The 16,127-nt window shown below is 39.5% G+C and overlaps 1 protein-coding gene across 3 annotated transcripts in view; it reads left to right on the top strand.

Moving 5' to 3' along the window:
- Nucleotides 1-14,960, top strand: part of Cftr (CF transmembrane conductance regulator) — a 149,763-nt gene extending 134,803 nt beyond the window's left edge. For 2 of the 3 annotated variants that reach the window (XM_076566170.1, XM_006991234.4), the window contains 4 exons: nt 5,716-5,805; nt 10,610-10,782; nt 11,806-11,911; nt 12,969-14,960. In XM_076566170.1, the coding sequence (XP_076422285.1) occupies nt 5,716-5,805; nt 10,610-10,782; nt 11,806-11,911; nt 12,969-13,169 (570 nt within the window). In that variant the 3' untranslated portion in view covers nt 13,170-14,960. The remainder of the gene's footprint in view (nt 1-5,715; nt 5,806-10,609; nt 10,783-11,805; nt 11,912-12,968) is intronic. The other variant, XR_013049668.1, reaches the window with a different exon arrangement.
- Nucleotides 14,961-16,127: the final 1,167 nt, after the last annotated feature.

The raw sequence follows: 16,127 nt of genomic DNA, 5'->3' as shown, positions 1-16,127 counted from the left end.
TCTCAGAGGCAATCACAGATTAGGGAGTATTAGAAGAAGTCATGGCATGGTCTAGCAGCTAGGGACTGATTCTCCTGGAGTAAGGAAGGGCCTGGAGAAGGTATATTGAGCATTGGTACATACATGATGGACCCTCAGATGATCACACTGTGATGTGATTAATTAGAACTTACTGATATAGATAGACACAGTGCAGAATTCAAGGGAGGGCATAAAAATAACTGATGTGTCCTATTTTCAAATAAATACAACACAATTTAGCTATTTCTGAGCCTAAAATTCAAAACCTTTGATTATATACTTTAATTAGAAAAAAAAATTTTTTTTCTGAGTCTGGGTTACCTCACTCAGGATGGTTTTTTTCTAGTTCCATCCATTTGCCTGCAAACCTCATGATGTCATTGTTTTTCTCTGCTGAGTAGTACTCCATTGTATATATGTACCACATTTTATATATCCATTCTTCCGGTGAAGGGCGTCTAGGTTGTTTCCAGCTTCTGGCTATTACAAATAATGCTATGAACATAGTTGAGCATGTGTCCTTGTGGTATCATTGAGCATTCCTTGGGTACACACCCAAGAGTGGTATAGCTGGGTCTTGAGGGAGGTTGATTCCCAATTTTCTAAGAAAGCACCATATTGATTTCCAAAGTGGCTGTACAAGTTTGCATTCCCACCAACAGTGAAGGAGTGTTCCCCATGTTCACATCCTCTCCAACATAGGCTGTCTTCAGTGTTTTTGATCTTAGCCGTACTGACAGGTGTCAGATGGTATCTCAGAGTCATTTTGATTTGCATTTCCCTGATGACTAAGGATGTTGAACAATTCCTTAAATGTCTTTCAGCCATTTGAGCTTCTTCTCTTGAGAATTCTCTGTTTAGCTCTATAGCCCATTTTTTAATTGGACTGTTGGGTATTTTGATGTCTAATTTCTTGAGTTCTTTATATGTTCTGGGTATCATGCCTCTGTCAGATGTGGGGTTGGTGAAGATCTTTTCCCATTCTGTAGGCTGTCATTTTGTCTCGTTGACTGTGTCTTTTGCCCTACAAAAGCTTTTCAGTTTCAAGAGGTCCCATTTATTAATTGGCACGTACTCACTCAAAGTGGATACTAGATGTAAAGCAAAGGATAACCAGACTGCAACTCACAACTCCAGGGAGGCTACCTAGTAAAGAGGACCCTAAGAAAGACACAGGGATTCCCCAACGACAGAGAAGTGGATGAGATCTACATGAGCAACCTGGGGGTGGGGAGATAATGGAGAGCAAGTGTTGGGAGAAAGAGAGCTTAGGGGAACGGGAGGTACCAGCTAGATCAAGAGCAGAGTGGGAAAATGGGGAGGGAGATACTATGATAAATGAAGACCCCATGGGAATAGGAAGAAGTCGATTGCTAGAGAGGTCCCCAGGAATCCACAAAGATTCCTCCACTATAGACTACTGGCAATGGTCAATAGGGTGCCTGAGCTGACCTGCTCTGGTGATCAGATGGCCAAACGCCCTGGCTGTCATGATAGAACTCTCATCCAGTATCCGATGGAAGCAGATGCAGAGATCCATGGCTGAGCCCAGGTGGGGCTCCAGGAGTCCAATTGGCAAGAGAGAGAGGAGGGATTGTATGAGCAAAAGATATTGAGACTATGATTGGAAAAAGCACAGGGACAAATAGCCAAACTAGTGGAAACACATGGATTGTGAACCAATGGCTGAGAAGCCCCCATGGAACTGGACCAGGCCCTCTGGATAAATGAGACAGTTGATTAGTTTGAACTATTTGGAAGGCCCCCAGGCAGTGGAGACGGGACCTGTCCTTGATGTGTGGGCTGTTTTTTGGAGCCTGGGGCCTATGCTGGGACACTTTGCTCAGCCTTGGTGTGAGGAGGAGGGGACTGGACCTGCCTCAACTGAATCTACCAGGCTGGGCTGACTCCTCATGGGAGACCTGGCCTTGGAGGAGGTGGGAATGGGGGGTGGATTAGGAGGGAGAGCTGGGGGTGGGAGAAGGGAGGACGGGGGATTCTGTGGTCAATATGTGAAATTAAGTTAATTATAAAATAAAAATATTTAATAAAAAGGAAAGAAAAACATTTTATCTGTCTTTAAAAAGGTTTATACTAAAACTTTGTAGTATAGAAAATGTTATGACTCACTGAATGGATTTCCAGGAAATTATACTTCCACTATCTTATATGCATTTTTCTATATTTAAATAAATGGCATACACACTGATGGTATGACAATCTATATTTGTTATAAACTGTTAATAGTTCTGAATAGAAATATATTCTTCATAATTTTTTGGCTGATGGATGTTCTTTATAGCAAAACAATGATTAATTTTAAGCATTCTAATGCAACTGAGAATCGTGATGGTTCTTCCTGGATGGGTTTTTACTGTACAGAAGCTGCTACAGAAATGATAAGAAACTTCAACTACCACATTAATATCGCCAAGCATTTGGGCCACATTCACTTCTCCCATCATTTACTTTATACTAAATTCAGTCGTCACATAAGCTGAATTGCCCTTTTGTTTTCGTTTGACATCTAGTACTAAAGCATAGTGTCTGTTACAATGGTAGACCAGCCATGAGAAGTCCATGTAGGTTCAGCTGCTTCCACAGAGTTGAGGAATGTAGGAGTCAGTTTCAGGGAAGAGATTAGTCATGGGGTGAACAATGGCAATCTCTTTATTCTGCCTAGAGTCTCACGAATTGCCCTTTATACCATACATGACATTAAATAAATATCAAATATTTGCTTGCCCTAACTTTCTCATTAGTGAGTAGTTTGTTACAAGACCAGTAGGGGATCCTGTGATTGAAAGTTCCAGGTGCATTTCTTTGGTGCATGGATCTGAGAGTGCCATGTTGGCCAAACCATACCACTTCCCAGGGCTGTGACTGTTGAACTTGTAAACCAGAGAGAAGGAGCTTAGGTTGAGCTCCAGGGACCTTTCAGTTATACAGAGGGGTTTGTGGGGTGTCCAAACCATTTAGGAAACATAAGCAAGACATCTGCTGGCACCGCGAGAGCGAGTGACTGCCAGGTTCTCTTTGAATTACAGGAATGGAATGTCTGATTGATTGCATACAATTGAATTCTAACCGAACCAGTTTGTCCAGTCAATTTTTCTTTAAAATTGAATGTGTAGTTCATTACCTTTCACTAGACAAGAAATTATGAACAAAAGGCTTGCCAGATTTCTGAATTGTAATAAATCTACCACAGCTAAAGCTTTTAGATTCCTAAAAGAAAACTTCCTTCCTTCATAACTTTGAATGTGTATGTTTAAAATAAATTAAAATGTCATAAATTTAATAAGCTAAATGTATATTATAGACTATTATGAATAAAAATTCGGCGTTCTATTTCTGAAGCAGCTATGATGAATCTTCACAGGTTCAGTGGGTTGCTAATGTTAGACTTTAAGGAACTGGGATACTTGCAGGTTGGGTCATATTTAGTAGATCTCTCTCTCTCTCTCTCTCTCTCTCTCTCTCTCTCACACACACACACACACACACACACACACACACACACACACACACACCTTTATTAGCCAGACAGTAGCTGATAGAAGTTTACCTTCACAATTGAGGAAAAGTAACATTTACTCCGATTGTGATTATTTTGTACTTTTACTTCTCCATATGAGCACACTCATTCAGGCAACATCTTTTGAACTTATACAAAGCTAGTGTCTACAATATAAAGTAAAGACATGGTCTTCAGGAGAGAAGAACACTGGAAACCAAGCATTCATAGATGTGTACATAATCATAGTTGTTTTCTTTGAGACATGCAACCTGTGTTGGCCTCTGGCTTCCCATGTAATGAAGGTAATCTTGAAACCTTTATCTTCTTGTTTTCTACCTTCTGAGTGTTGGAATTATGGGCACATGTGACTGTGCCCAGTTTATATGCTTGTGGGATCAGACCCAAGCCTCTTGCAAATTAAGTAAGCATTTTTACCAGCTGAGCAACATCTCCAGCACATAAGCTTAGCATTATTTAAGGAATGAAAATATACAAAATAATTGGGGGAGCTTATTTGGTTTGATGATAATGAACAGTGCCCCTAGGAAATGAAATTTGATTTGAAAATGAAAACGGGAGCTTGCCATGTGAAGAACATGGAAGATGATATTTCTAGTTGAGAAGAATAAGTTATGTGAAGAAGTTAAGAAAGTCTATGTGGTTAGACTAGGATGAAGTGGAAAGGGGCCATAAGATCTTGTGGCCATCGAGAGGACTGTGTGCCCTAAGTGAAATGGAAAATCAGTTCAAGTTTTCTAAAAGGTTAATGAAACGACCCATTTCCATTCATCATGAATTACTTGAGTACATTGTAAGAGAAGCAGGAGTATAAAGAAAGAAACCAATTAGGAAACTCTCTCAGTGACACAGAGAGAGCTAGCGATGGTGTGGAGCACTCAGTAGGAACAGAAATTGAGAAATAAATTGATTTGACATATAGTTTGGGGGTAAAATAAATGACTGGTGGCTCATTTCAGTTAGGTAGGCTGAGGAGTGAGGTAAATCAGGAATGCCTCTCAGTTCTTAAACTGAAAAAGTGAAGATGCCATGCTCTGAGATGGAGACACAGGGAGAATGAAGTGGGATGCACTTGCTTTGTTTTACAAAGCATGGAAATGAAAGAGACTGAGCTCCTGTTTGTAGCCAGACCTACCCAACCAGAACCAAACTACCAAGGCATCTTTGCAAGTCACATTTCCTTTAGTGACTGTCTGTTTTGAAAATAAAACATCTTATCCACTCCTTTCAGTCTTCCAGAATAATGGCATTATTCTCTTTGGCCAAAGTAAACATTCCTATTGTGTACTTCAGCTGAATATATCGCTCTTTCAAAGTTACAGAGAGGCAACCAGGAGAAGAAAAGGCAAGAAAGTTATTTTAGACGTTAACATCAAAATTATTTTGCCAGTCTTCTATGGCACAGAGAGTACTAAATATTATTTTTAAAACATTCCTTATTGCCTGATTCCTTGTTAAGATTGGGTTTCTTTTATGTGCATGGCCCACCTAAGGGGAAGTGGCACTGCACCTGGAGCATTTCGGCCGTGGCCTTGCAGGGCTGTTTCCACACCTGGAGCATCTGCCTCCTCCCCGGCACAAGTGCCTTTGAACAAATGGCTGGTCTGTGATCATTTAGGAGTTCCTAAGTTGTCCTGCCTTCTGGTACTCTCTGTTTATTTAAGTAAGATGCTGCACAAGTCTATAAACTAAATGAGCATGTATGCTTGAATAAGTTTCTGTGTGTTAACTTAGGGAACTACTTCATCAGTGAAATCCAAGGAAGATACATTTAAAAATAGGACTTTGTTATGGAAATTTAATTCTAACTCATACACATGTTGTTTTTAATTTTTCTGATTCTACATTTTTTATAATGAAGAATATAAGTAAAAGAAAATAGTCCATTCTCCACGGTTTACAGTGGCCTCAATTTCCTTATCCCAAAGACATTGAAATTAGAAAAAAAAAAAAGTCAAAGAGAATTTCAAACGCTGCTACATTTTTACTTTAAAAGTGATATAAAAGTACAATTTCTTACAATTTAAGAAAAATAGATAGTGAATACATGGGTGTTTGTTTTGTTTCATGTCTTACTTGAAATATTTTGGAACAAAGAGGAAAAAATAAAAAGATGTATAAGTTTTCATACTTTCTAATTTTCTTTATTGTTATAGAAAGTATTTATCTTTTCTGGAACATTCAGACAAAACCTGGATCCCAATGGGAAATGGAGAGATGAAGAAATATGGGAAGTTGCAGATGAGGTAAGAATGCTAAATGTAATAGTTTTGAAGAGGCAGATCATACACACAAGTGTGGTTGCCATAGGTGATAATACAGTTTTACACATCTGCCTGTGTGTGTATGTGTGTGGACGCATGTGTGGATGTGTACATACTTTGTAAGCGCAGTGCTCTAATTTACCTAGCACAGTCATGTTTTGAATTAGACAGATCCATCTCCTCAGGGCAGTCGGGCCTTACTGTGTAGTCTGTTCATGCTGCTTTAATAAAGTTCCATCGACTCGTCTGTTCATAGACAAGGTGTGTTTATCTCTCACTTTGCAGACTGAGAAGTCTAGAGGCAGGAGACACTACTTGTTGTCTGCTGAGGCCCTACTTCCTGTCGGTTCACAGATGGACTTCTTACTGTGTAGAAGTGGTGAATGAACTCTCAGGAGGCTCTTTTTACTATAGGGCCAATCCCATCGGTGGGGGACTCAGACCCCATGGCTTATCTCTCACTAGCACTACCTGGGGTGTTAAGATTTTAACGTGAGTTTCTGAAGGATTTACATGTGTAGACCTAGACCTCCCTCCTTTACTCCACTCCAAAGTCATGCCTTGTTCTTATGAAAAGATATTATTCCATCTCAACAACCCCAAAGCCATTCCAGTATCATCCAGTATCAGTTTGCAGCTGGAAATTCCACAGTCTCAACTCAGCCAGATCCATGAGTCCTTGGGCTTTGGATTTGTCGTACTGGCATTCCAGCATTTCCTGCCCCTTGGTCATTGCTGCTCTCTTGCTGTGTTTCCCTTTTCTGCCTTCCTCCAGAGCAGATCTTACCAGGAACTTTGAAGCCTCTGAGTGCTAAATGCTAACCCCTTGAGTAACCAACCCTAACCTCCCCCTAATAAAATGCACTGAGATTAACTGTTTTTCATTATCAAGGTTTCTTTATTACCCAGCAAATGCAAAGTTTTTAAAGAAAACATTAACTAAATTGCAAGTGGCATGCTGTAAGATCCTTGATGTGATTTTACAGAGTGAACTGTAAGAATACAATGTGCTAGAGAGAACTTGGGAAAGAAGGTATTAGGCTTTATAAAACCTGCACCTATTGCCAAGTCCCCATAAAATTTGCAGGAAAGCAGGATCATAAAATCATCTAAAATGTTAGAAGATATGGTTAAGACTTTGGATTCCAATATAATACAGAAAGTCACATGGTTAGATTTTGGCTGTCAGTCCATATTTAGATGTATCTTTTCACTGATCTGTAGCAAGGCAGGAAAACTCTAGCTACACTGATCTTCCTTTTAAATGTATAATCATAAAGATGTTGCTTCTGTTCCAAACTAAATGTCCCATGGTTTGAGTAAGAGTGACAAGTTTTTTGTTGAAGAGGCCACAAAGAAACAGAAGCACCAAGCCCTAGCCTACAGCAGCAGAAAGGAGATGTGGGTTAAAAGGCACAAATCCTAGGCTTTAATCCTTTATGGTGGATGCAAACAGGGACATGTTGGGGGGGTGTGTCAACCTACTAAGACACTGGGACAAAAGTCCAACCTTCCTGGGCTGGTTCAGGGTAGTGCCCTCCCTATGCAGCTCTGGAGAGCTTGCTTGCTTGCTTGCTTTCTCTCTTTCTCTCTCTCTCTCTCTCTCTCTCTCTTTCTTTCTTTCTTTCTTTCTTTTTTTTTTTTTTTTTTTTGTTTTTTGTTTTTTGAGACAGGGTTTCTCTGTGTAGCTTTGTGCCTTTCCTAGAACTCACTTTGGAGACCAGGCTGGCCTCGAACTCACAGAGAAATGCCTGCCTCTGCCTTCCGAGTGCTGGGATTAAAGGCATGCACCACCACCACCTGGCTCTGGAGAGCTTTCTAAAGCCTGCATCTCCTCTGCTTCCCACCCTCCCTGTGCCTCTCTATTGTCTGCTGGACACCTGCTGGACATTGCTTCAAGGGCTTTGGTGATCTGGTCTTTCCACTCTACTCTCAGCCTCCGACCTCCCCTGTGTCCTGTGATTCAGCTACTGTGAATTTCAGTTTTCTTTAAAGCACAGAATTCTCTCTATAGTAGGGACTGGGGGTAGTAGTTGTTGTTCCCTCTGTACCCGGGAACCCCCCCCCCCAGTCCACCACTCCTGTTCCTTATCATTCAAGCCTTTTGCTACACATTTCTTCTTTATGAAACCCATCCTGACCCTCCAGCTTTGAGAAAAGAGACTTTCCTAGGTATATCCCATGCCTCCAGTCCCTCAAAATTCCCTGCACTGGATCAAAATTCACCTAGTGACCACTCCATATTTCCTATGTAACTGTAAGTTCACGAGGATTATGGCATCATACCCTGCTCTCTGTGATATCTGTCATGCCTGAAGTAGTTGAACTCATGAGTGGTGTTTGATACGTTCTGATTGAATGATGGAATAAATGAAGGATTCATTTACCTCATGTAAAATGTGTCATGAAAATATCCTCATGCTTGATGCATAATAGGTATTGTCATCTTCCTTTCGGTAATGAATAGCCTTTCCACGATGCCAAATAGAACAGCAGCTCTTTCTTTTTGCTTGTTACATTATTTTTAGAAGTTGCCATCTTTATACATTAATAGTCAAGTGAACTGTTATAGAAACAACAGTGGCCTTTTAAGTGGGAAATTTGCCCTGGGAAACTTGCAGAATTTAAGCAAAAGGAGCTAAGGATATTTATTTTTAAACTGCCCACTAGTGGACTTGCAGGAAAAGCACAATACACATTTTTAACTTTTTAAAAAATATTATACAAAATAAAACAAAAAACCTGCAAACACTACTAAATAGTTTGTTATAGGGTACTGATTTATCTAACCATATTTGGAAACATTTAACTTTGTAATTTGATACAGGGGGGATTGTAGAGTCTTGAAGAATTATAGAGTACTGTATATAATGTCAGAACTAAACCTAACAGTAATTCATTTTTCCTTAAGTTGTAATGCATAAAGACTGCTTTGTTTGGCTACAGCATTGGAGGATCAGAGTAGTGAATGAATGAATGAATGAATGAATGAATGAATGAATGAATGAATGAATGAATGTTGAGGTTGAGAGTGTTCTTAAATGAAGAACACATATTCACTTTCAAGAAATGTAGGGAAACATACAATTCAACAATACAGGATGCCTGGCTGTCCTAGGGACAATGGAGGTATTCAGACTTGAGCAGTAGGATAAACCATGGGAATGTTGAGATGTGTAAAGTAGGTGTGTGTGTGGTGAGGAGGGGGTGGTTCAGGATGTCTTTTGTGCCCCATGAGAATACTTATATTTTATTCATCCAGGAAAAGAGCTACCATAGGATTTAAAACAGAGAAATAATCTAATCTCAGATCAGCATTTTAGGGAGATCTCTTAAATGTTTCTGTGATGGATTGATAATTTGACTCATTGATACTTGTAGTATGATGCTTACGAAATGACAAGAGTCCAGACAAGGTTCATTATGCCATAACTGACAAAGAGAAAGGTTTCAGAAATAACTGGGAGAAATTCTAGGCTAGAGATAGGCATTTTAAAGCATCAGCTTAATGGTAGACATCGATCCTATGTAAATAGCCAAACTCTGGAGACAGTAGGCAAGTTGGAGTTGGGGTTGAAACTTCATGTACAAGGGATGAAGTGTTCTATGAAGTCTCCTTGGATGCATCAGGACAGTCTTTCTTGTCTAATGTGCCTACCTTCCCTCCTATCTCAGACACCTTTAAATCTTAACATGTTTACATAAAAGGTACTTCTAAGAAGCCACTTATTTGAACTATCCATAATTAGCACATAGGAGCCTGGCATAAACTGTGATGTGAGCCATTTCTGAATTCCTCTCTAAGATCATGAGATCTTTCTGAAGGCCATTATCTAAATCTGCCTATGTTAGAGTTATGTGGGTATATATCTTACCTGCACATACTAAACTCCAGATTCCTGAAGGGCAAGAGACAGTCATATCTACATTTCAGTGGTTCTTAGCAAGAATACATAATGCACATGTATTTGAATAACCAACAAGACATCTATAATTATGCTTTATTCTTGACAGATTTTTTTCATCTTTTACTTTATAAATCTTTTAAAATTGCAGTTTAAAAATATAAGCCATTAACTCTAAATGAATCTCTGTATTCTACCCCGACACCTAAGAAACTTTAAACTTTAGTGGTTTTCCATTTTTTACTAATTTTGCACTTCATGAGAAAGTTATCAATTTCTCAGTTTTTGTAAGTGAAAGAGATGACTGTTAAACTGTCATTTAATTTTTAAAACTTCACCAGTTGGTTCTTTAATGATGTTTCTCATCCCTTATTACAGATAGAAGGTAAACATATTATATCATGTCATGTCATGTCTTCTAACCATTCTGCTTGTGAACCATTTGCCATATACAATATACATAGGATGTCCTGATGGTGTGAATAACTCGTCTGTATCTATTATCTTTAACCCACATATTAAATCACGTTCTAATCATATATTATTATATACATCTTTGTCAATCCAGAGCCTTCGGGAAGCAGGTATCATTGTGTGTCACTGTCTGTTGGGGAACTTGGCACTTAACAGATGCACACTGAATGACTCCTGAATGAAGTATGGGGCTGAAAGAAATCCTCCAATCAGCTTAGGGCTACCAGTACTGTAAACAGACTTTTGCTTAATGAAACTAAGTGGGAGTTGGAGTTGGAAGTTGAGGGTGAAATTTAATCTGTACAAACTCATGTGTATTTTTAGAATGTCAGCCTCTTGAGTAATTTTAGTTCTGTGGTATCTCAAGTGCCCCTTCTAAGCACAGCGTTTTTCTTTATTTTTTTCAGGTTGGACTCAAATCTGTGATAGAGCAGTTTCCTGGGCAGCTCAACTTTACCCTTGTGGATGGGGGTTATGTGCTAAGCCATGGCCACAAGCAATTAATGTGCTTGGCCCGATCTGTTCTCAGTAAGGCCAGGGTCTTACTGCTTGATGAGCCTAGTGCCCATCTGGACCCCAAGTGAGTTCCAGAAATTCTGTTATGTAAAAACATAATAGGATTAGAGGTATTGAATGTTGTTACTTCATATTGATACAAATTCCCATTCAGCTGCCATGCCTGCAAGTAGGGGCTACCAAATAATTGTCCAGGAGAAAGTCACTATTTAACATGGGCACAAGAACTTATTTCATTCAATAAGAGCCCTGTTTACTCTCCTGACTGGAGTTTGGAATTTCATATAAACTTTTCAACCTCATCAACATGTGATGAAATATTTAGTTATGTGTGCATATTATAGTTTCCCTCTGGATCCTGTTTATATTGTAAATACATTAATAGTACAGAATAAAGAACTGATGATGAAAAAAAAAACAAAAACAAACAAACAAACAAAATAGCCGGGCGGTGGTGGCGCACGCCTTTAATCCCAGCACTCGGGAGGCAGAGCCTGGGCTACCAAGTGAGTTCCTGTCTTGAAAAACAAACAAACAAAAAAAAAAACAAAAAAAAAAAAACAAGAACTGATGATGAATCTACATAAAATGAAGTTTCTTTTTCTTTTTTTTTTTTTTTTTGGTTTTTCGAGACAGGGTTTCTCTGTGTAGCTTTGCGCCTTTCCTGGAACTTGCTTTGGAGACCAGGTTGGCCTCGAACTCACAGAGATCCGCCTGCCTCTGCCTTCTGAGTGCTGGGATTAAAGGCGTGCACCACCACCACCTGACTTGAAGTTCCATTTTTTTATGAAATTTTCTTATTAACATTTGTCTTATTAATGTATTAAATACTTAGAATGTAGCCCTTGGTTAGAAAGTTCATTTTTTCATGAAATTTTCTTATTAACATTTGTCTTATTAATGTATTAAATACTTAGAATGTAGCCCTTGCTTAGAAAGCTGACTGTGGGTAATTCTGTATCAATATAATGCCAAAAGTATTTTTTAGTAAAAAATACTAAATCTATAGGTCACTGCATATTGTCAAAGATAAAGGCAGATATTCTTACTCTGTAATGTCTTACGTGGTGGTTTCTTGCTTTGCTAGGACGTACCAAGTCATCCGAAGAGCTCTGAAACATGCCTTCCGCGGCTGCACCGTGATCCTCTGCGAGCACAGGATAGAGGCCATGCTGGACTGCCAGCGGTTTCTGGTGAGTCTTTTAAACTTCTCCCCCGTTTCATTGCCCATTTCTGTTAGCAATCTTGCACAACAGTTACTATAAACTATAGTCATGTACCCTTCCTTCATCCATATGTCACACTCCCCTTGGGGTGGCTGCATGAGTCCTCTTCCTGTACCTTGAGCTAGGCACGGTGTTGAAATCTAGCACACCTCCGGTGCTAGCGTATTACCAGCTGGCATCATGGACTGTTTCTTTCCATAACAAAAAGAAACCTGTTTCTTTCCATAACAAAGCTTCCCCTGGGGAAAGCACGGAATGGGTGTTACTCTAGTGGTTTTAATGAAGTAGGAGAGAAGCCTGTTTCGTTGACCTCATTACTACTGGAAGTCAGGTTAGCGTCCTTGTCAGCCACCTTCTCATTTTCTTTCCCACTTGTCACGGCTCCTTCAGGTGGTCTTTACAAATTCCTTCCTGTTTAATCACAAAGGAGGTCAAGGAACATAGAGCATTTTCACTTTCCCAAGGCTTTTTAATGTTCTGGAGGTAAATGCTTTTCTTACTGAAGCATTTTTATTCTATTGTCATTACTTGGCTGTAAGTGACTAGACAGTAGATTCATCTCTTGTTCTCCTGTGGTCAAATTCAGGGACTGGGTCAAGCTCTCTATTCTCTGGCCTCAAGCTTGCAAAACTTTAGCATGCATTGTAGGCATTATACTCAGTCATACATAGCCAATTTGTAATTGTTAGGCCTCAGACTCAGTTTTGAAGAAGTTCAAAGTTGATGGTGCTGTGTACATAGCTCATCTTAAGAGTCTATAAGAGATGGATTATGGATTATTTAGGTTTCCAAAGCTCTTCAATTGTCCTACAGTTCCCTGACAGAGTGTAACAGCTGGTATTAGATGAATTTTTAAAGTTCCAATTGCTACTTTCACAGATGTGAAAATTAAGTAGATATACATGGCTCTGAATCCTGTGTTTTCTTTGGACTTTTATTCTCCTTTGGGCCTAGGTCAGTTTCTGTCCCTGCACTGGCTTGATCTTTACTCTCTATGAGGTCTCACTAACGGCCTTTTCCCTAGGTCATAGAAGAGGGCAACGTGTGGCAATATGACTCCGTTCAGGCACTTCTGAGCGAGAAGAGTATCTTCCAGCAGGCCATCAGCTCCTCGGAGAAGATAAAGCTCTTCCAGAGCCGCCACTCCAGCAGGCAGAAGCCTCGGCCACAAATTACTGCTCTGAAAGAGGAGACAGAAGAAGAAGTGCAAGAAACCCGTCTCTAGTGGCTGGGATGCTGCAGAAGCAGCTCAGTGAACCCGAGTCCATTCCCAGAACCCGTGCAAAATGAAAAAGCCAGGCATGCCCCAAGCTGCTAACCCCAGTACTGGGGACACGGGGACAGATGGATCCTTGGGGCTCTGCGACAAGTTATCCTAGCCCACATAGAGAGTTCCAGGCCAGGCACCTGAGGGACAATACCTGAGGCTATCCTCTCGCACGTATACAAAAATGAACATACACACACGTGTACACACACACACACACACACACACACACACACACACACACACACACACTAATGGACATACACACAGAAGAACAAAGGAAAAAGGAAAAGATAGAAAATCAGACTCTAGAAAGAAGTACAAATGATTGCAAATGATGACGTGAGAGACCTCTGTTCATGGACTCGGAGGAGGAGAACCCCACTGTCTGTGCCTTCGAAAACAGGGTGAAGTCCACATCCCTGCTTTTTAAGAGACTGTTTTGGAAGAAAAATCAAGAGTGTTCATCTGGGTCTGGGTAACTGGCTCTCTAGCAGCAGTCAGATTGTTGGAAAGTCACTTCAGATACTTGACAACGGACCACTTGTGTTTCACAAACCATGTTTTCCTGAAAACATTTGCCCTTAGGAATAGCTGGAAAGGCAGCCATAAATGCCAACCAGGTTAGTTATTCAGCTTATTTTTCAGTGCAGTGGTGAATTTGCATTATTGAAGAACTTAAGTCACCATGCTTATAGATAGAATGAAGTAATGAGAACTGGAAACAGTGGCTTCTATAGCCCATATCCCACCTTTCTTCTATCCTAGGTATTTAGACACATGGCTGTACTACCTGCTACACAGTCTGTGTGTCCCACTCCAAGCAAATGCTAGAATAGTATGGAAGCACTGGGTGGTAATGAAAGATGCCCCACCCAGCATCTGGTGATTGAATTACCTTCAGTAATAAGCATTCTCAAATCTTGGGAATTAAGGTTAAGACCATTCAGCCCTACTCCCACACATCTAAACATCCTTTTCATCAATGTGTCCCTGACCTAGGAAAAGAACTGTTACAGTCCCATGAAGGGGCCAGGATAATTTCCTTAATGTGGAAATCGACACATGTATATTCCCAGAAAGCAACAGACCTTTAAGACTTCTGAAGTAAAGGAGGCTTGTGTGGTGCAAACTAACACAGCACAGTGCCAGGCCCAGGAGTAGTGTGGGTAGATGCTCATGGAAATGTGTAGGATGTTCATGTGCTCTCAGCTAGCTGTGTGTACTGCATACTGTCTCCACACAGTTGTAGGGGAGACACTGAAAAAGACTTAATCATTAATTACTTTTATATGCTCTGTTTTATAATTTGTGATGCGAATGAAATTTTCACTGGGAAGTATTTATTTTAGTAATAATGTTTCAAACTCATATATTACAATGCTGTATTTTAAGAATGATTACATAATGAATTATATTTGTATAAAATAATTTTTTATTTGAAATGTTGAATTTTTATGGCATTAGCTGTTTTTTAAAAAGGGGAGTGAGGATAATAAGGATGATGAGGACCAGTCACCTTCATGGTGTGAAGCATAGGGACTGATGCAAATCTTGAACACGTGTGTGGTTCTCAGACAACACATGTTCCATTTTAATGCAGCTTTGAAAAGATGGTACCAAAAGTCAGGATGGTCCAGTTATGGGCACATCAGCTTCTGAACTGCAAACTAAGCCTTAGAAGAATGTACTATATTTATTACTGTAATAGAATATCATGTGTCAATAAAATCCTTTTATTTGTGTGAACCCTGTCTTTTCAGATGTGTTCATTGGGTGTGTCTTTGGAACCCTTAGCTCTAGTCTGTAAGCTTCGTGGGACACAAATCTCCCTTTTAGATATAATCTCTTTAAGAATCCCAAATGAATTAGAGTACAAATCATCAAGTAGTCTCTTTAAATTTCAATAAAATATTCATAGTAAGTTTACCATATTCAACATTTTAAATAATAGTTCAATGGAATTTTGTAAATCCACATAGCTGTATAATTATCACCACTATTGATCTATTCATTTATAGTTGATTTTTTTTCATCTCGAAAAACTGTCTTTATTTATTAGATAATAACTCTTTCCCTCCCACCCATGAATCCACAAATTCCATGTTTGGTCTATGATTTTGAGTATATCTTGTAGGAATGCAATCTCAATATTAGTCCCTTTGTATTTAGCTTCTTTTACTTAACATATGTCTTGAAAACTCAGACACATTGTATCATATGACAAAATTTTCTTCCTATTCAAGGTTAAATGATAGGCATTGTATATAATTATATACTTTATGTAATATGTATTATATAATATTTTGCATAGCCATTCATCTACAAATGGCTCAAGTTAATTCCACATTTTTGATATGGTAAATACATCTGTGAACATGAGTATACAAACATCTCTTCAAAACTCAGTAAACTTTTATATTAAATAGAGGCATAGAGAACACAAAAGATTTATATAAAAAAATGCATTACTTTTTTTTTTTTTTTACTACCAATGAGTCTACATTGATACATCATTATCCACAATGAGAATGGTGTATGGGTTGGCTAGTTGTTTGTCAACTTGACACAACCTTGAATTATCTGGGGTGAGAACCTCAGGTGAGAAATGCCTCTATCAGGTTGTCTACAGGCAAGTCTGTAGTTCATTTTCTTGACTGATGATTGATGTGGGAATGTCTAGCTCACTGTGAGTGGTGCAACCCCTAGACAGATGGTCCTCGATGGTATAAAAAGTCAGGCTGAGCAAGCCTTGGGGAACAAGCCAGTCCGCAGCTCTCTTCATGGCCTCTGCTTCAGCTCCTGCCTTGATTCCCCCCTCCATTATGGACTATAAACTGTAAGCTGAAGTAAATCCTTTCCTTCCCAGGTTGCTTTTAGTTGGTGTTTTATCACAACAATAGAAACCTATCCAGG

This window comes from Peromyscus maniculatus, chromosome 3 (genome assembly GCF_049852395.1).
Source record: "Peromyscus maniculatus bairdii isolate BWxNUB_F1_BW_parent chromosome 3, HU_Pman_BW_mat_3.1, whole genome shotgun sequence".
Classification (NCBI taxonomy): Eukaryota; Metazoa; Chordata; class Mammalia; order Rodentia; family Cricetidae; genus Peromyscus; species Peromyscus maniculatus.
This window is presented reverse-complemented; position numbering and strand designations above follow the sequence as displayed.